Source organism: Homarus americanus, unplaced genomic scaffold (genome assembly GCF_018991925.1).
Source record: "Homarus americanus isolate GMGI-L3 unplaced genomic scaffold, GMGI_Hamer_2.0 scaffold31037, whole genome shotgun sequence".
Lineage (NCBI taxonomy): Eukaryota > Metazoa > Arthropoda > Malacostraca > Decapoda > Nephropidae > Homarus > Homarus americanus.
This window is the reverse complement of record NW_024722227.1, coordinates 26,608,783-26,628,164: the sequence shown is the minus strand read 5'-3', so window position 1 is coordinate 26,628,164 and position 19,382 is coordinate 26,608,783. Positions and strand designations below refer to the sequence as shown.

The following is a 19,382-nucleotide window of genomic DNA, read 5'->3' as shown; positions in this document are numbered from 1 at the left end:
ATAACTTTCGGAAAGTAGATATTTCCCATTTTTATGATACAAATTTCCCGTTTTCTGGATAATCTATTTCGTAAAATTAGGTAATATTTCCCAAAATTCAAAATCTAATTCCCCGAAAAGTCGATAATCTACTTTCGAAAAGTAGAAAAGCTATCTACTTTTGGAAAGTAGATAACCAACTTTCGAATAGTAGATATTTCCCCATTTTTTGATACAAATTTCCGTTTTCTATGATAATCTAGCTTCCTTAAAATTAGGTAATATTTCCCCCAAAATTCAATCTACTTCCCCGAAAAGTCGATAATCTACTTTCGAAAAGTGAAAAATCTGTACTGGAAAGTAGACTTTCCCGGAAAGTAGATATTTCCCAGTTTTATGATACAAATTTCCCGTTTCTGTGATAATCTACTTCGCAAAATTAGGTAATATTTCCCCCAAAATTCAATCTACTTCTGAAAAAGTCGATAATCTACTTTCCCGAAAAGTAGAAAATCTATCTACTTTCGGGAACGTAAATAACCAACTTTCGGAAAGTAGATATTTCATTTTTTATGATACAAATTTCCCGTTTTCTATGATAATCTACTTCGCAAAATTCGTAATATTTCCCCAAATTCAGAAATCTACTTCCCCGAAAAGTCGATAATCTTCTTTCCCGAAAAGTTGAAAAAGCTATACTTTTCGGGAAGTGATAACTCTTTCAGTAGATATTTCCATTTTTAAGATACAAATTCCCGTTTTCTATGATAATCTCAACTAAATTAGGTAATATTTCCAAAAATTCGAAAATCTACTTCCCAGTCGATAATCTACTTTCGAAAGAAAAATCTATCTACTTTTCAAAATAGTTAACAACTTTCAGAAAGTAGATATTTCCCGTTTTTATGATACAAATTTCCGTTTTCTATGATAATCTACTTCGCAAAATTAGGTAATATTTCCCAAAATTCAATTCTACTTCGAAAAGTCGATAATCTACTTTCGAAAAGTGAAAATCTATCTACTTTTCGAAAAATGAATAACCAACTTTGATAGATATTTCCCATTTTTATGATACAAATTTCCCGTTTTCTATGATAATCTACTTCGCAAATTAGGTAATATTTCCCCCAAAATTCAATCTACTTCCCGAAAGTCGATAATCTACTTTCGAAAAGTAAAAAATCTATCTACTTTTCGGGAAAAGTAAACTCAACTTTCCGGAGAAAGTAATATTTCCCATTTTTATAATACAAATTTCCCGTTTTCTATGATAATCTACTTCATAAAATTAGGTAATATTTCCCCCAAATTCGAAAAATCTACTTCGAAGTCGATACTTTCGAAAAAGTAGAAAATCTATCTACATTTCGGGAAAGAAGATAACCAACTCTTTTTTTTTTATAAAATATAAAAAAAAAAATTTTATATATATATATAAAATATTTTTTTTATATAAATTTTTTTAATAAATTTTTTTTTTATATATATATATTTTTTTATAAAAAATTTTTTTATATAGTTATATATATATATTTTAAATTATTTTTTTTAATATAAATTTTTTTATATAATTTTATTTTAATATAAAAAATTTATATAAATTTTTTATATAAAAATATATTTTTTATATAATTTTTTTTTATATATAAAATATTTTTTATATAAATTTTTTTTATATCGGCTATATATAAAAATTTCATATAAAAATTGATATATAAAAAATTATATATAAAGTTATAAAAAAAATTTATATAATAAAAATTTATACAAAAACAAAATTTATATAAAAAATTTTATATAAAAAATTTATATAAAAAACCTATATAAAAAAAATTTATATAAAAAAATTATATAAAAAAATATATTTATATAAAAAAAAAATTTATATAAAAAAAATTTTATATAAAATTTTATTTATAAAAAAAATAATTTTATATAAAAAAATTTTATAGAAAAAAAAATTATATAAAAAAGTATAAAAAAAATTATATAAAAAAATTTATAAAAATAATATAAAAAAAATTTTATATAAAAAATTTATATATAAAAATATTTTTTATATATAAAAAAAAATTTATATAAAAAATAAATTTTATATAAAAAAAATTTTATATATATAAAAAAAAATTTTATATAAAAAAATTTGTATAAAAAAATATTTTATATAAAAAAACAAAACCAAATATATAAAAAAAATTTATATAAAAAAAAAAAAATAAATTTATATAAAAAAAATTTATCCAAAAAAAATTTATATAAAAAAATTTTTATATAAAAAAAATTTATAAAAATTTTTATATAAAAAAAATTTAATATAAAAGAAAATTTATATAAAATTTTATATATAAAAAATTATATAAAAAAAAAAATTTTATATAAAAAAAATATTTTTTATAAAAAAATAAAAAAAAAAAAAATTATATAAAATAAACTTTTTATATATATATATATATATATATATATATATATATATATATATATATATATATATATATATATATATATATATATATATATATTTTTTTTTTTTATAAAATTTATAAAAAAATTATATAAAAAACATTTAAAAAAAAAAAATATTGTATATAGAAGCTGGCACATGAAAATCTGAGATCAGGTGAAAATTAGGCACCCCAGTTTATATCCCTGGTGAGTGAACATCCTCACCACCGGGAGGGGTTATGTTAGGTTAAGTTATGTTTAGGTGAAAAAGTTGGAGTGCCTAATCTTCATGTGATAAAAATTCTGCTGAAATTTCAGATACCTCTGAGTTTCAAGTACGTACTGTATTACTTCCAACTTATAAATTCTCATCTTTTTCACCTCTACATTATTTTGAGTACAGTTTTTGATAAAGTAGTTAAAATGACTGATACAGTATTCTTAAGGCAATTAAAATACAATGAAACCACAATGTATGCAAAAAATTTATAAAACAAAATTAATATATTTCAAGTATAAAATTAGATACTATAATAGGTGCAAACATGGAGCATTTTAAGGGACAATTCAAAGGCTTTCTGGCATCAACTATAACACAGAAGTCAGAGTTAACACCATATAGATTAAGAATAAAACAGAGTAATTAAAAATATTCTAGGAATTAATTACACTATCTTCTTCTTGAAGACTTTGAGGGAGAACGTTTTTGAGAGATCTATTGGCAGGATTCCTCCCAAATGGACAGAGTGTCACATTGAGACACTGGCTGCACTTAGGACCTACAGGTAAACATGTCTGTTGGCCAAACCCTACCAACAGTAAGTTGGTGTCACTCCAGATATCTTCAGGCATCCAGGATTCCAAAGCAACCCGGGTCTCCTCTGGTGTTTTGGTGGCACGACCAGACCAGCCCAATCGGTTGCTGATGCGATGTAGTGTGTGTCTACACCTATAGCATAGAGGAATATACAAGTCAATAAAACAAATCAATGATCCCTGTAAGGAAGTACTGTTTAAGTAATGTTTTGCAGAAACTTCCGCAATGAAGGAGAAGTTATGTACAGGGCACAATCTATGCGACTGACAGACATAACAGTAATACATTACTCAAATATTAAAGAGGGAAATAGGGTTATAATTTTGAGAGGAAAAAAGACAATGTCAGTCATACTCAAGGTCATCAGTATTGTTAATTTTCATCTACAATAATATCTCCATTAGCCGGAACTCACCAATACCCAGAATTGAAATTTGCTCGGAATTTTTCCGGAATTTTTCTCTCAATTCTGGGTTTGGGAACGATTTTCCGAGGTTGATAATCAGGCAAAACATGACCCACTAAACCCTCACACCACCTCCATCGCAAGTGTTAAGATGTGATTACAGTTACGTATTACAGTCAGCTGAGTGAACAGTATCTGCCTACTCTTAGTTCAAGATGACAGCATCTAGTGATGAGTACAGTATACAGTCAGTCCTCGACTTCTGACGGGGTTAGGGACCGACGACCAGGTCGTAAGGCGAAAATAATACATAGAAAATCTAAATGGGTGTCTCTTTTTCTTCTCAGCACCAGGAGAACTCTCACTTCTACACTTGCCAGCCATTTTTAAGGAAATTAGAAACAAAAATTTTGTCAGTACACAGCGCGATCACTAACATCAGGACTCGAAAATACGTAATTTGAAAAATATATTATACCACTGCGGCGGTGGGTATGTCGAGGTGGTCGTAATTAGGAGTACCTGTACAGTATACAGTTTAGTAGTAGTACAGGTATACATTATTATGTTTACAGGATTAACAATATATTTTACATGTACAGTGGTGTTTGTGTAAATAAATATAGCTCCGTGCTGGGTAATTATCTGAATAATAACCGTCTGCTGTTTTTCATTGAAAATGGGTTTAAAAATACCCAGTTTTCACTATGGGATACTGTATTATGTTGGGAAAAATATAAAACGGCTGAAATCGTGAGCTAACCATTGGAAACATCGTGAGAATGTTTTCAGGATTATTATATCAAGTTCCTCTCTCTTAACACAATTAATAATAATAATAATTATAATAATTAACAGTTTATTGAAAGAGCATAGCAGCCAGAAGGCTGAAAATATACAGTTAGAACGCGATTGGTGGTTGTGCATCCCTTGCAGAGGGAGACAAACTGACCACAATCTCTTCAATACATATACACTATCATTATAGCAAGTGTCATCGGTTATAAACTTCTATTTTATGAGTATTTTATCACTCGAAAATCTGACTCTCACTCTCAGCTGAAAGACCATAAACAAACTCCTGTCTCCCGCGACTGAGAAGCTTCATACTTCATGCTTATGTCATCAAGAACCAATCACAGTAAGGGAAGTTTTCTCTTATTTGCCAACCCCAAGGCGGATACTATCTTGCTCAGGGCAGTAAATTTGGATGTCAGAGGCGCAAAATATAAACAGTAATGAGATTTAAAATAGTGATCGCCAGCCAGAAAAGCTCTCTAATATTTCAAATCACCCGCCAGAATTTTTTATCACCTATGGCGATTGGACTGACTATTTTGTGCTAGTCTAAGAGACCTATTAGAGAAAGGGCTTATATTTTTGTAACAAATTTTGTGAGCCTATTTTTCTAATGGGCCTGGGGCTACAGCCCTATTAGTAATCTGCTCCTGGTACCAAATTCATTTCTGTAACACAATTAGAGCAGATGTTTTGAATAAAAGTTAATACACTTTTTTGCTAGCAGTCTCGCACCTCAAAAATACCTTGGTTTTTGTATTTATTCAGGACAGCTTCAGGTCATGAGACTCACTAATCCCCCACCCAACAATAACCTGACATTGCATCCAAAGGTCAGTAACATGAGACCCACTATGCCTCCACAGCTCAGTGAGAGTGGAAAATACTGTACCAGTCTTTGCTGTAACACACAGCTTCATTCATGCAACATATCATATAGTTTTTTAAATATATTTATTTAACCAACTTTTAGATAAACTATTCGGGATTTTTCTAGAAAAGAAATGGAGTCTCTAACTTAATTAGAACTGCTTTTATAGGCTCCAGTAGTTTAGACCCTCAGAAAACTTTCCCCAGCACCCAGAAACATTCTGGGGATGTAGGCTAGTGTCTGTCTGTGCAAGATGTCTAGTTTAGAATCTTTTCCCAGTGACCAGAAAAAATTCCTGGGATAAAGGATTTTTCTGGGTTTGAGAAAGTTGTCTAGTTACCCGGAAATCTCTCAACCCCGAAAGTTCTCTGCATCAATTGTTCAGGCTAATGGAGACAGTCTGCCAAGTTACTTAATAAGATCTTACCAATTCCTGTTAATTTTCCCCATAATATCCATACAGAGGTGAGCCATCTTTGGCCCCACACCAGGAAGTTTACACAACAACTCGAGTGTCGGTGGTATGTCTCCGCCATAATCTCTCTTCAGTATTTCACAAGTTTTCCGGATATAAACAACTTTTTTCTGAAATAAATAGAAATGTATATACAGTAAAGTATGTATCTGTACCGGGGTGTACACCTACTTCTTGCAGTACTGCCCTTGGAATTTAAACCAGACAAAATGATGACCAACATCTCAAGTATGAATAGTGAATTAATATGAAATGTTGTGAATCAATGTTGAACCACGAGTTCAATTTTATTTAGAGTACAGTACTAGTATCCATACACATGTAATTTACGGATATGAGGATGTGTATGTGTGGAATATTTGGAATATTTCTACAGTTATCCTTCAATATATGAACGTTCGAGATACAAATGTGGGTCCTAACAAAGTTAAATTGCGCACCCTCAAGAGTTAATTCTCAACTTGGGGTATATAAACATAACTTTCCTCTTTTCTTTTCATTCAGGTATATGCACACACAATCCTATATACTGTACAGAATGTGCAAAATATAAAACAAATATTAATTATCATAAGGTAAAAAACAAAAAGAGAATAAACATTTCTTTGTCCACCAGCAAAAGTTAGCAGGTTGAGCTGGGGGGAGTTATGTTATGATTATTTGTCTACTTGTAGTTTTGGATAGATAAACTTAGCTTTCTTCAACAAGCACACACAATCCTACAGAGATAATGTCAAAAAATGTAAAAGTTATAACTATCATAAAGTCAATAACATAATGGGAATAACCATTTATTTGTGTGTGAGACTGGAAGGGTCAGCAGAGACAGCCTGGCTGCATTACTACTGTATAGTGACACTTGTGGGTTGCCACGTGTGAAGCAGTCGGCAACTATGCAAATAGCACTGCTGGCAGCTCTGTTAAATTTTGATTTAACTTTTCCTTAATAGTTTTAGTTGCATATTTTCATCTAGATAGTATTTAATTGGTGTTTTTAATGTGTAAGGTAGTAAATTACAGTATACAGTCTCTCCTCGACTTACAACATATTTGACTTACGACAACCCGGACATACGACGGCCATGGTCGTATAAAATATTTTCCACATTACGTATTTTCAAGTCCCGACGTTTGGTCGTAATGTGACGCCGTACGACAGCTTGGGCTGGGCCGCCTCATGGTGTACAGCATCCACGCAGTAGCCCGCTCAGTTGGTGTTTGGCCGTCGTTGTTGTTGTTAGTGATCGCGCTGTGTACTGATAAAATTTGTTTGTAATTCCCTTTAAAATGGCTGGTAAGCGTAAAAGTGAGAGTTCTCATGGTGCTGAGAAGAAAAAGAGACAGTCAATTACTTTTGAGATAAAAATTCAAATAATAATGCAATATTTAAATGGAAAAACGGTAGCAACCATTTCACGCGACTTTTAAAAATGTCAGCAAGCACACACTGCCAGTGTTTTATCGCAGAAATAAGAAAGGATGGATGACCCTAGCACTGTTTAAAGATTGGTTCCCGAGTTGTTTCATTCCACGAGCCAAGGAGTATTGTCTGCAACAAGGGGTTGCGTTCAAGATTTGATTACAGTAATTTTAGATAATGCTCCGGGACACCCACCACACCTGGACGACCTGCACTCTGATGTTAAGGTAGTCTACCTTCCACCTAACACTACCTCTATCATCCAACCCATGGATCAAGGTGCTATTTCTGCTTTTAAAGCGTATTATTTACGTATGACCTTCGCTCAGAAAGAACATAGCTGCAGCATGGGATGAGGTTACAGGTCAGTGCATGAATGGAATATGAAAGAAGGTCCTGAAAAGATATGTGAACAGTTTCAAACGATTTAATGAAGATGAAGCAATTTCTGTGATTAGTAACAAGATAGTACAGATGGGTAAACAGCTGGAGTTAGAAATTAATACAGTAATGATGTTGAGCAGTTGGTGGAAAGTGTAGCAGAAGAGCTAAGTAACGAGGATCTTATTAAACTGGATGCACAGAAAATTGCAGAGGAAGAAGAGAGACAAAATGTAAAAGAAGAACCTGTACCTCCCAAAAAAGTTTTCAGTGAAACAAATGGCAGAGGCATTTGCTACTATTAATAAGGGGATGCAAATGTTTGAAGAAATAGATCAAAATGTTGAGCGTTTTGCAAAAGTTGACAGACTGATCCAAGATGCACTTGCTTGCTACAGGGAGATTTACAATGAAAAGAAAAGGCAAACTGTGCAGTCTAAATTGGACATATTTTTTAAGAAGTCCCCCACTGCTGCCTCTTCACTCCCTAAAGATGATCCAATACCTTCAACAAGCAAGTTTCCCCTGTACATAAACCTGTCTGAAGAAAGTGAGCTTGATGACCCACCCAGCCCTGTCTCCTCCTCTGTTTCATCCAATTAATGTTGTCTCCATGCTTAATCAAAAAATTATCGAGACCCCATGTACATTCAGCTGACTACATTAAAGGTAAGTGCACAGTAACACTTTATTCATTTTTCATTATTGATTACTTTTACTGTACCATATTTCATTTTAGATTTTCTATGTAGTATTATTTTCACCATTTCGACCAATTCATCAGTCTGGAACCCTGTCGTAAGTCGAGGAGAGACTGTAGTTGTTTACTATTTATCATTAGTTAGGTAGAGCCTCTTCTTGTTTGTGAACCTAGTTTCATGTTTTTGTGGTATAATATTGAATATTTTATCACTGCTGCCACTTGTCTTACACCGCTCATCCATTTCAAATTTTTTAGGTTTCTGGAGCCCTTGAGAGAGTAAAGCATAAGTATAAAAAGAGACAATAAAGGACTGATACAAGCTATTATATTCCACTTCCATTTCTTTACACCCATAAATGATAGTATTTGGTCTTTCAGTATAAATCATGACTCTGAGACTAATTCACAATTCTTCAAATTAATTCACAGTTCATACTACAGTAAGTAAAAAACTCAACCATAAAATACTGACTAACCTTCCAGAAACCCACAGGATAGATAAGTTGACCAAGTGTGTGATCATCAGTCGCCAGAATGTTGTCAACGGTGAGTCCATGAGCACGCAACTTGGTCATGGCAGCGTGAGTCACCTGATCCTTGGTCTGGCTACTCAACATCAAAGAAATAAGCACCTGGAATCTGTACACCTGAAACAGCAAGAAAAACCTCAGCAAACAAGTCATCAGCTAATTCTACATTTTTTTAAATTGTCATCAGTAAAAAATATTATGACTACGAACAGATCTTATGAAACCAAGCAGTTGAAGCACCTAATATAAAAGAAATAAAATAAAATTCCATCTACCTGTACCACTAGGCATAAAATTCACATCACAAACATACATTTATCCAGCTACAATATCAGTCCTCTCCATGATACTGTATCGCATACTTGTCGATTCCATAAAATCTGTTAATACTGTAGTGGAGTTCCTCTCACATTGTGTGAAGATCGATCTCTCCAACAATAATAAATCACATTCACTATCCAGTATAAGGGGTTGTTAGGCTAAGGTTTAGTTACCTTAGGGACTCGAGGCCATATTAGAAAAAGTACTGTACTGTACTAAATTTACAATTAAGACCTATAATAAAAGTTTTTACTCCAAAAATATATATACGTACTGTAACAAACTTGTCTTCCAGAGAGCAATATATTGTCAGGTAAAAAAATGTATTACAAACCTGATTTTCTTACTGGTTTAAGAGACAGTCTCTGTATTCAAATACTGTACAAGTCCTCATTTAACGTCAGGGTTACGTTCCTGAAAACGAGACGTTACACGAAACAACGTTATACGAAACAACATTAAGCGGATCAAGTTTTCCAAAAAGAAATAGATAAAATATGGGAGTTACCTTCCCCAGCCTCCCTTTGCCCCATGAAATACATTACATATACAGAAAATCATTGCCATTTCTATAGAAAATAATGCATACATATACAACTATTAAGTTTGTATTGGTACTAACCGATGGGCAGAGGAAGTATAGCGAGTGTGTGGTGGGTAGTGAAGTGGGGGAGGAGGAGGGTGGTGAGTCACTGAGACTGCCTCCTCTTGCTCTGACTGCGGTTCCTCTGCTGCTGCTTGCTCCTCCTCCGTTGTTGTTTGCTCCTCCTCGGCTGCTGTGTGCTCCTCCTCGGCTGCTGTGTGCTCCTCCTCGGCTGCTGTGTGCTCCTCCTCGGCTGCTGTGTGCTCTTCCTCAGCTGCCGGCTGATGTGAAGAAGCTGCTTCTGCCGTCCTGCGACGAAAAAATGAATCCAGTGTTGACTGCTTGGTGCAACTCTTCTTTTCCTTATAGATCTCAGTGTAACAACCAAGACTGTCATCAATGCTGTGTTGAACCTATGAGCTATGTTCTCTGTTTGGGTCATCATCTATAAGGATTTGCATTCCTTGCTGGAACATGTTGAACGATTCTGCCATCCTCTTTGAAATTAGCGTTTGTTGAGGTTCTTCTACGTCATCGTCGTAGTCTTCAACAGGACTGTGTTCCGTTAGTTTTTGCAGATCTTCGTTGGTGAGCTCTTCTGTATGGGATGCCAGGACATCCTCAATATCCTCTGATTCCAGCTCATGAATCCCGTAAAACTGTTGACGTACTCGGGCCACGGTTTATGCCACACACCATTCAGGCAACTTTCTGAAACCTCTTCCCATGCCTTGCCAATGTTGTCAATTGCATGAAGAATGTTGAAGCCGCGCCAATATTCTCGGATCGTTGGTTTATTTTCTCCGTCTGTAGCCTTGAGCAGCTAGGCCATGGTATGGAGTAAATAATACGCCTTGAATGCGGGGATGACGCCTTGGTCCATAGACTGCATCAGTACTGTAGTGTTGGGAGGCAGGAATACAACTTTTACACTGTCATGCAAGTCGTCAAGATTGGGAGGATGAGCTGGAGCATTGTCAAGGATCAGAAGAATTTTGAAGTCAAGGTTCTCCTTGGCAGAGTATTCCTTCATTGCAGGGACGGCGCACACATTTAACCACTGGCTAAATATGGTGCCGGTTATCCATGCCTTCTTATTTACCTTGTAGATCACAGGAAGTTGATCCTTAGGAGTAACCTTTCAGGGCCCATGGGTTGGCAGCGTGAGAAATCAGCATAGGCTTCAGCTTGAAGTCACCGGCAGCATTCACGCCAAGCAGCAGCGTCAAGCGGTCTTTTGCCGCTTTAAAACCTGGCGCTCTTTTCTTCTCCTTGGAGATATAGTTCCTCTCAGGCATCCTCTTCCAAAAGAGACCCATCTCATCCACATTGAAGACTTGCTTCGATGAGTAGCTTCCTTGCTGGATAATCTGTTTGAATTCTGGCGGGAATGTCTCGGCAGCAACTGTATCTGAACTAGCATCTTCACCAGCCATCTTGATGTTGTGGAAGTTATAACGACGCTTAAATCGTTGAAACCAGCCTCGGCTGGCCGTAAAGGTCTCTTCCTTTGATCCTTCACCCTCTTCTGCCTTTAAGTCATCAAACAAGGATCTGGCCTTATGCTGGATAACCATAAGGCTCACAGGGGTATTGCATTGATTCTGGTCCTCCATCCACATTGCCAGCATCTTTTTCATCTTCTCTATCACAGTGCTTCTAGTACAAGTCATCTTAGTAGCACTGAGAGTAGTACCACTTCCAGCACTAACCTTAATCTTGTCAGCGTTGGTCCAGATAGTACGCACCGTTGTGGGGGTTAGACCAAGCACAGCGGCTATGTCCACAGCACGTTCCCCCCTTTTTCAAATCGGATTAATACATCCATTTTCGTAGCAAGGGTAATGGTCTTATGTCGTCTCTTCACTACACTTGCATCAGTTGCACTTAAACACACACAAATGATGTGAAGTCATAACAGAGACTGGTTTGGCGTCGCTTGGGGACGCTGTGACATTCCGCGAGTGAGGGCAGCACACCAAGCTGAGTGTAGCTCAGTGAAGACGCAAAACGACGTAGTATCGGATCACCGGGACGTTAAACAAATTTTTGGTCTCTAAAGTTCAGCGAAGTAGTACTGAAACAACGTTAAGAGGAACGACGTTAAGCGAGGACTTTCTGTAATCACAAAACCTATCACAAGCAACACAAGTAAAATCTATAACTCCACAGCAAGTCAAAAGGGCAGATTAAACAAAAATTATAAACATCTGTACAACCTTGATGAACTGTAAGGGCTTCCATGCTAATCGTGAAAAGTATCATTCCAGTGGTGTGTAAACACTTAATATTTTACTAGCCAGTGTCTTAGAATCAGAACTAAAAATATATGGTGAAAGGTGAATTATAGGTATCCCCTGATTTACGCTTGTCCTATTTACGATGTTCAGCTTTAACGACGGTGATGTATTATGACCACCACCCCATATTTACGATGTAAAGAATCTGCACGAACGACAATTATCATCCAGCAAACGCGGAATATGGAACACATCTCTCGGTGCATTTGTCCGCTGCGGTCTATTCGCACGCCGTCACGTGGCCACCAGGTGATCATGTAGCTCAGCAATTATTGGTAAGTATTGGTGTGGTTACTTTTCATTGTTTTTTTTTTGTTTTTGTTTTTTTACGTTACAGTGAGAGGACATCACTAACGTTCACATTGTACTTTGTTTTGGTGACTGTGAAGTGATTTTTGCTTTGTGTTTTGTGACTGTAAAATGCTTTGTTTCTGTTATTGTGAACATGATGTGAGCAGTGTCGGCCACAATAACATTATCATCATTCACTCTGTTTTGGTGACTGTAAAGTGAGCAGTGCAACTTTGAACATTTCTGGGAAGGCCGAGGCACCCTGGAAAACTGTGCTTATGGAGGTGACGCTTGACATTATAAATCGGCATGAGGCTCCCCAGAGGCAATGTGGGAGTCAGAGATATCTCCACTCCACCTTCACGAGACCCCTTAGCCTTGATAGGGACATGTAATGACAACTAGGTTTGTTCTTCATGAGGGGGTGAGTGTTGTTCAATGGTGCTGTAGGTATAGTAGTATTGCACGAATTCTATTTTCGGTGATACGTGTGGGCGTTGGACTGGCTGGGGACGTATCCCATTGAACCCCATATCATGATGATCCCAATTTACAATATTTCAACCTGCGATAAGTTTTTCAGGAACATAACCCCATCATAAATAGGGGGATGCCTGTAAATAGGTCAGTATTGGAATCAGATCAATGTCCACTGCATCTCTTATTAAGATTTGGAAAATAAGTTACAATCAGTCTCACTAAATTTATATTAAAGCTGTGAATATTGTATCAGGGAGCCGCTCATTTTAACTAATCATATTATCAGTGATTTTTTATTTATTTATTTTTTCATTACCTGAGGTTCAGATTCTTTGTCCATGCATTTCTCAGCTCCCATCGAGTCAACTGGAGCATCTCGAGCAGCTCTCATCTGGCGGATGTTGTCCAGGACCAGTTGCCAGTGTGGCGGCTCCCAGCCAGGCTGTCCTGGCCTCACAGGCTTCACTTTATCTTCCTGATAACATTCCATAAAAAAATATCTTAACATAATGCCCATAAGTGAAGAAAAAAATTAATGTATTACTATTTATATAATGTTACTGTCAAACATGTTGTTCAGTTACTCTGATAATTTTTACATTAAAGTAGCATCCACTATATGTCCATTAACTTGAATGATATAAATGTTAAAATTAGTTGTTGTTTTCTATATTTGTCTACTATACTAACTCAGAATACAAAGACTTGATGCTTCATTAAAAAAAAAAAAAATGTAATAGCTACTTCATTAACATTAATTTTAATACATACAATAAAAATACGAGAATACAGTGAACCCTCGAAGATTCGGACTAAAAGGGGGGGACCACCTGTCCGGAAAAGCCGATTGTCAAGCAGCGCTCACGGGCCTAAAATGTTCTTTGCTCTGGTTTGGGAATGTTTCTTAGGGAAACTTCTAGGAGGTTTCTTAGCCCAGAACCCCCATATTTTTTGTCCGGATCTTCCAAAATCCGGATTTCCCGGGACCAGATCTTCAAGGGTTTACTGCATTAGTACTCCCACCTTTAACAGTAAACCTGGTCTTCCTGAGCAATGTGGCATCACTGTAAAAGATTCTCAGCTGAGCCAAGGGTATCAATAATCCCTGGAATAATACTTATAACAACAGGTTTTTTGTTTTTCAAAAGCACCAGTTCTTTTAAAGAATTCACAGTGCTCAAAATACTACAAAGTCAAGGACCTAAGGAAAAAACTACAAAAAAAATCACAAAAAGTACCAATTTGTATATCCTTAAATTGTAACACTTCTTAAGCCCTGTAGGCTGTGATTCTCCATTACCATATCCTCTTTAGGATCATAAGCTTTCAAAAAAGAAAGGTCTTAAAATGTTTCTTCAAGGCCTCCACAGATGTCAGCTGCTTCATGGATACAGGCAACTGATTGTACAATCTGAGTGCTGTACAGTATAGCAAAAGGATCAGGCTGATTAGAAAAAGAGACACCCATTTTAGATTTTCTATGTATTATTTTCGCATTTTCGACATACGATCTGGATTTGGGTCCCCAACCCCGTCGTAAGTCGGGGACTGCCTGTATTAAAATTGTTGATGTTGATATGACTGCGACTTTATAGAAATGTAATAACTAACAAGCACCTCACTAAGCATCCCACGTGACTCCACTGCCAGGCGAATACGAGCGGCAAATTTAAACTGTCTTGAGCGCGTTATTTCAAAACTAGGTGCGCGTAAATTACCTTTTGGTATTAATTGAACAATCGCATTATTTAAAAAACGCTTAAATCAAAAGCGCGTAAAATGAGAGTTACCTGTACTGTACACCACCTGACACTTGTGACATATTGTACAGTACAGTATATGAAATATGTATTTTGTTATAATTGAATGTGACTTTGCTGTTGTCTAATACTATCAGTTTTGAAACAATATTGTGAGGTGGAGGGACCTTCAACTCACAGCCCCCTCCTAACTGTCTGTTCATCCGCCCTCTAACCACCAACCCTCACCACACTCCTGTCAACTAACTGCATATTTTAAACTAAGTTAAATTAGATTGTCTCCTCTCATTTTGGTAAGGTGTTTATGATTAGAACAAAGAATCATATGAGTCTTCACCGATTCACTCACTGATACCCCTCGCTCAGCTGGGAATCATTTACAGCATTTCCACATTTCTCAGGGAGACCAAGCTCACTGTCAAAGGCAGGAGTGGAGGCAACTGTACACATATTTGAAACTTTCTCTTACTACATTGGTTGTCTTATTTCCTTTAGGGTTGTTGCAGACTCCATCACCAGTCTGGTCTCCTACACACTTGTGGTTCTCTACCTCGGAGTGTGATCCACTGAGGTCAACATTTTTGTGTTGTGATGATGGCTGCTTTACCCCATGTTGTTCTTCATACTTGATGTGGACTCTTTTTCTCTTAAGAAGCCTCTTTGTTAGTGTGGTGGTGTGTGAGGATAATGGCTCCTGGAAATAATCAAAATAACTTAAGATACATTATTACATCAGTGCTCAGTTCTCTGCAACCAACAAAACTTTATTCTAGAAAGTTTAGAAATACTTTAAATAGTATACCATTACTACTGTAGGAGGTCTCCGGTCAGACTTATGAACACCCGCCAATATGAACGAGGTTAACATTAAATTTACAGTATTTTATTTACCTGATGACTTAGTTTTTACTTTCATTTACTGTATTTTTGTCATTCTATTTCTTCTTTTCTCTTAAATTAAGTGATTTTAGATATATATAAGGACTTGGGCTATGATATAGTGGGATTTTAAACATTCTTCTGTAAGTACGGTATGCAGGTAGGGCAGGGGTGGCCAACCCATCGATAGCGATCAACTGGTCGATCCCAAGCCCTTCTCTAGTCGATTGCATGGCATGGTTAAACATAATGATCCATTCTTCATAAGCTGCCATACAAAAATCATATGATCATTTTACTCATACTGATCATTGGGATATTATTTTTGTTTAGATTATTTTCTGAGAATAGATTACCATAATGGACACATCAGAACGATACATACAGAAAAACTTTGACTGTGCCATGCTGTATGTGGCGGAACCTGATAGGAAGTGTTCACGTTCATACGGGCGGGTGCTGACTGGTTCCTGGTGAAGAAACTGATCAGCAAGTTGTCATCAGTTGTAGGCTAAAACTAGGCAGGTATTTGCTTTTATAAATTCACAAATACACGTTAAATCTCGTATTAATGAATTTTTATAATGAAAAAGTCGACTCAATATTGAGGAGTCTTGTCAAAAGTAAAGAGAGGGAATCATATTTGACAACCCTATCCCTACACAAGTTACGAATGTGTATCATGGTTCATTGATCAAGTTCTACTAACAGAAACTCATAAAATTCCTTCATACCAACTGAACCCTCGGTATTCACTCATTCACACTTCGTATTTCAGTAAACCAAAAGAGACATAAAACATATCTCAAACTCATTCCTGAACCTCTACTCAGATACGTGTTTGAAGTGTGCAAGGTGGGCCGAGTTAGTAATGTGTGGGCCGAGTTGGTTATTTAAGATGGACTGAGTTGGAGGTACACCCAGAGAGCGGAGTCCCCCAGTCAGGAAGTTAGGTAAGGTTAAATAGGTTTCTTTGGTTGGACATGTCAGGTTCTAGTAAATGTCGCCTCTTTTAAAATACTAGTTATACAATGTGACTTTTTTTCTGTGATGGCTTTCTTGTGATATCCTTGGATAAATGAACATTAACCATACTATATTTATCAGGTATTATTTTACATGTTGCCATTAAACTAATCTCGAGAATTTTATAGTTGCAATCAGTAATTTTGACAATTCTTAGATACTTATCTTCAATGGCATTTCTGATGCAAATTACGTATAATCGAGATATTTAACATTTTATTATATATGTTCGCACGTGGTGGTAAACACCCAGAACATCGAACGACTGTGGAGCTCCCACGGTTATGTTAAATTCAAAACTGTTTACATATATTTAATATACCTGGGGGTCCAGAGGGTTGAGTCTCACGGCTAGGAAGTTAGGTAAGGTTAGGTTAGGTTGGTGAGGTCTTCTAACAACGCTTCTGCCGCTTATTTTTCTTATCAACTAAGGTTAGGTTAGTTTTAATTTAGATCTTCCTGTAGTTTTGCAAAGTCCTCGTCAGATTTAATTACACGTCCTATTTTAGCGTCATCAGCAAATTTACTTATGTTGCTCTTGCCACATCATGCCTAGTCACCATATTATCTACCAAATGAAGCAATTTCCATAAAATTTTTAATTATATCAGAATTCAATGATAAAAATATTGTAAGAATATAAACATCAAAATGAAGGTCAAATTCGTTTCTTACACATCAAAAACCATAGGAAAAACAGTTCAACTTAAATTTCATATTGTGGCAACAAGTGAAAATTTACCCTCTTATCATTCCTTTTTGTATATCTTAAACCAATGTAAAACTGTATAACTATTAAGTGATTTTTTTTTGTTCTAAATCCACCAACCTCCACAACACCGTCATTTGTTGTTCCTCTCTCTCGGTGCCCTTGTTGAATATGTGAACTTACACCTTGAACTTTTGAACGAGTCCTTCTAGGTGATATACTTGTGAAATATTTACTAGTTTGACTCATATTACACAGAACTCTGAGGGTCCTCCTGGTCCTCCCCGCACCAGCTCGCAACATCCAGTACTTTAAGTATTTCCTAACACGATATAACGCCTGTCTCTGATAAAGCCATGAGCAATTATATCATCAAATTCTTAATAATATAAGTTGTTCATTAATTTTATGATTTATAGGAGATATTCTTTAAAAGGATTAAAGCGAAAGCCAAGGTCTCGAACACAGGCAACTAGCGGTTTCGTTTCCATGGCAATGTTCAATGCTTACCAAAGACTATAATAAGAAGGCCAGGAAAGCAAGGCGAAAATCGCATAAGCCACATAGCATATAATTAGCCGCGAGATCAACAGATGGCGGTAGTATACTTATAGTTGGCCGCGGGGTCAACAGATGGCAATAGTATACATATAGTTGGCCGCGGGGTCAACAGATGGCGGTAGTGTGCAAGTTGCGGGTCGTCTGCCAAGGGTCCGCAACCTTCCTTTTTCCGGCCGTATGTGGCCGGGAATTATTCACTTTTACTTTTATCCTCTTCACCACTGATCGGCCCGTTAGCCGTTTGGGCGATTGGTCACGTCTCTGTTACGCACTGTTGGCAAGTACTGGGCATGCACCGGCTCCTTGAATGCACCTGAACCTGCTCCAATATTAGTCTATAATATAATTTATTTTGTTCCACTCCCAGTTTATCAAAATATCCACTTTCATTTCGATTACTTATTTTCTATCGTAATGGCATCTCAAAATTTAATTTTGTATGAATACCACAATGAACATCTGAAATTAAGGAATCTAAGACTCAAATTTTAAAGTGTATTACTTTAAGTAAATTGGTGAGCCAACAGGTTCTGTGCACGGTGGTTTCTTTTCCTATCAATTCCTCTCCAATTCCACAATTTCCTACCATATCCACAATTATCACCAGTTTTGAGAATATATTTCCAGTGATATTACAAGTTCCACTAAAAAAATTGCAAAGTCTAAAGATTTGATATAATTATCACTTTCTTTCATTAAACAGCACAGGTAGTTTTTACACCTGTGTGAGAATTATAATCACCACATATGATGGTAATCACTAATATAATTCAATAAATCTTATAAATCAAAGTATTCAATTTTTGCATACCTAGCTACTGGGTAGGATAGAGCTTACAATAATATTCTATTGTAAAACCACACAATTTCTGTCGACCATTATACAGTATAAGGCCTCCGTAGTAGTTTAAGTGTTTTCCACTCCAAATATCTATTTAAAACTACCATTTCTATGTGGGAAACCTCACTTTTTGTTCCGCCAATCACCGTGAGTCTCGCTACTCAAGATTGCCAATAAATAGTAGGATTAACCTCCGTGCATTCATCAGTTACACCACACTAGTGTATTTTGTAGGCTTGTGTATTCCCAAGTGACCCTGCAAGACTAGTCAGATCCGTTAGCTCCATTCTATATCATATGATTGGAAGCTGATCAACCTCAAGCTTTTACAGTATTGTCACCTCACATACTATATACTGTAGTGTCTATTTTCTTACTGTACCATCCTTTAAAATGCAATCAAACCTTTTCTTTTCTCCCATGTTAATTTTCCTAAAAACTTTACCCAAAATTTTATGTTCATATCCTCCATTCTCACCTAAAATTTTGATCCCGGTAAATATTGTACCAAGTCTTGCCAACATATTTTAAATGCATCCCATTGTCACTCAGTTCCTTAAACATTACTAAAATTAAGGTTTCAATAATATTGTGTACAGTAGCCTGAAAGCATACCAACCCAAATGTAGTAGGCAGCTACTACTACCTGGGAAGAAATTGGAAACACGAGTTGTCTAATGGTAGATCCTGCTGCCACATGGCATCACAAAAATTGTGAAGCCAAGTCCCAGGTTGCTGCTCTGACTTTGCCTCATTTACACAATATTGCAGGGTCTCAAGTTTCTTACTATTAACGAACACAGTAT

The 19,382-nt window shown here is 35.9% G+C and overlaps 1 protein-coding gene across 1 annotated transcript; it reads right to left on the bottom strand.

Moving 5' to 3' along the window:
• Nucleotides 1–2,898: 2,898 nt before the first annotated feature.
• On the bottom strand, nt 2,899–17,638 carry LOC121862455 (endonuclease III-like protein 1). Its single transcript, XM_042360756.1, is given in 8 exon segments — nt 2,899–3,359; nt 3,362–3,373; nt 5,744–5,766; nt 5,768–5,901; nt 8,772–8,942; nt 13,117–13,275; nt 15,030–15,254; nt 17,358–17,638. Coding segments are annotated over 8 exon segments (1,125 nt in total). The 5' UTR covers nt 17,478–17,638; the 3' UTR covers nt 2,899–3,078.
• Nucleotides 17,639–19,382: the final 1,744 nt, after the last annotated feature.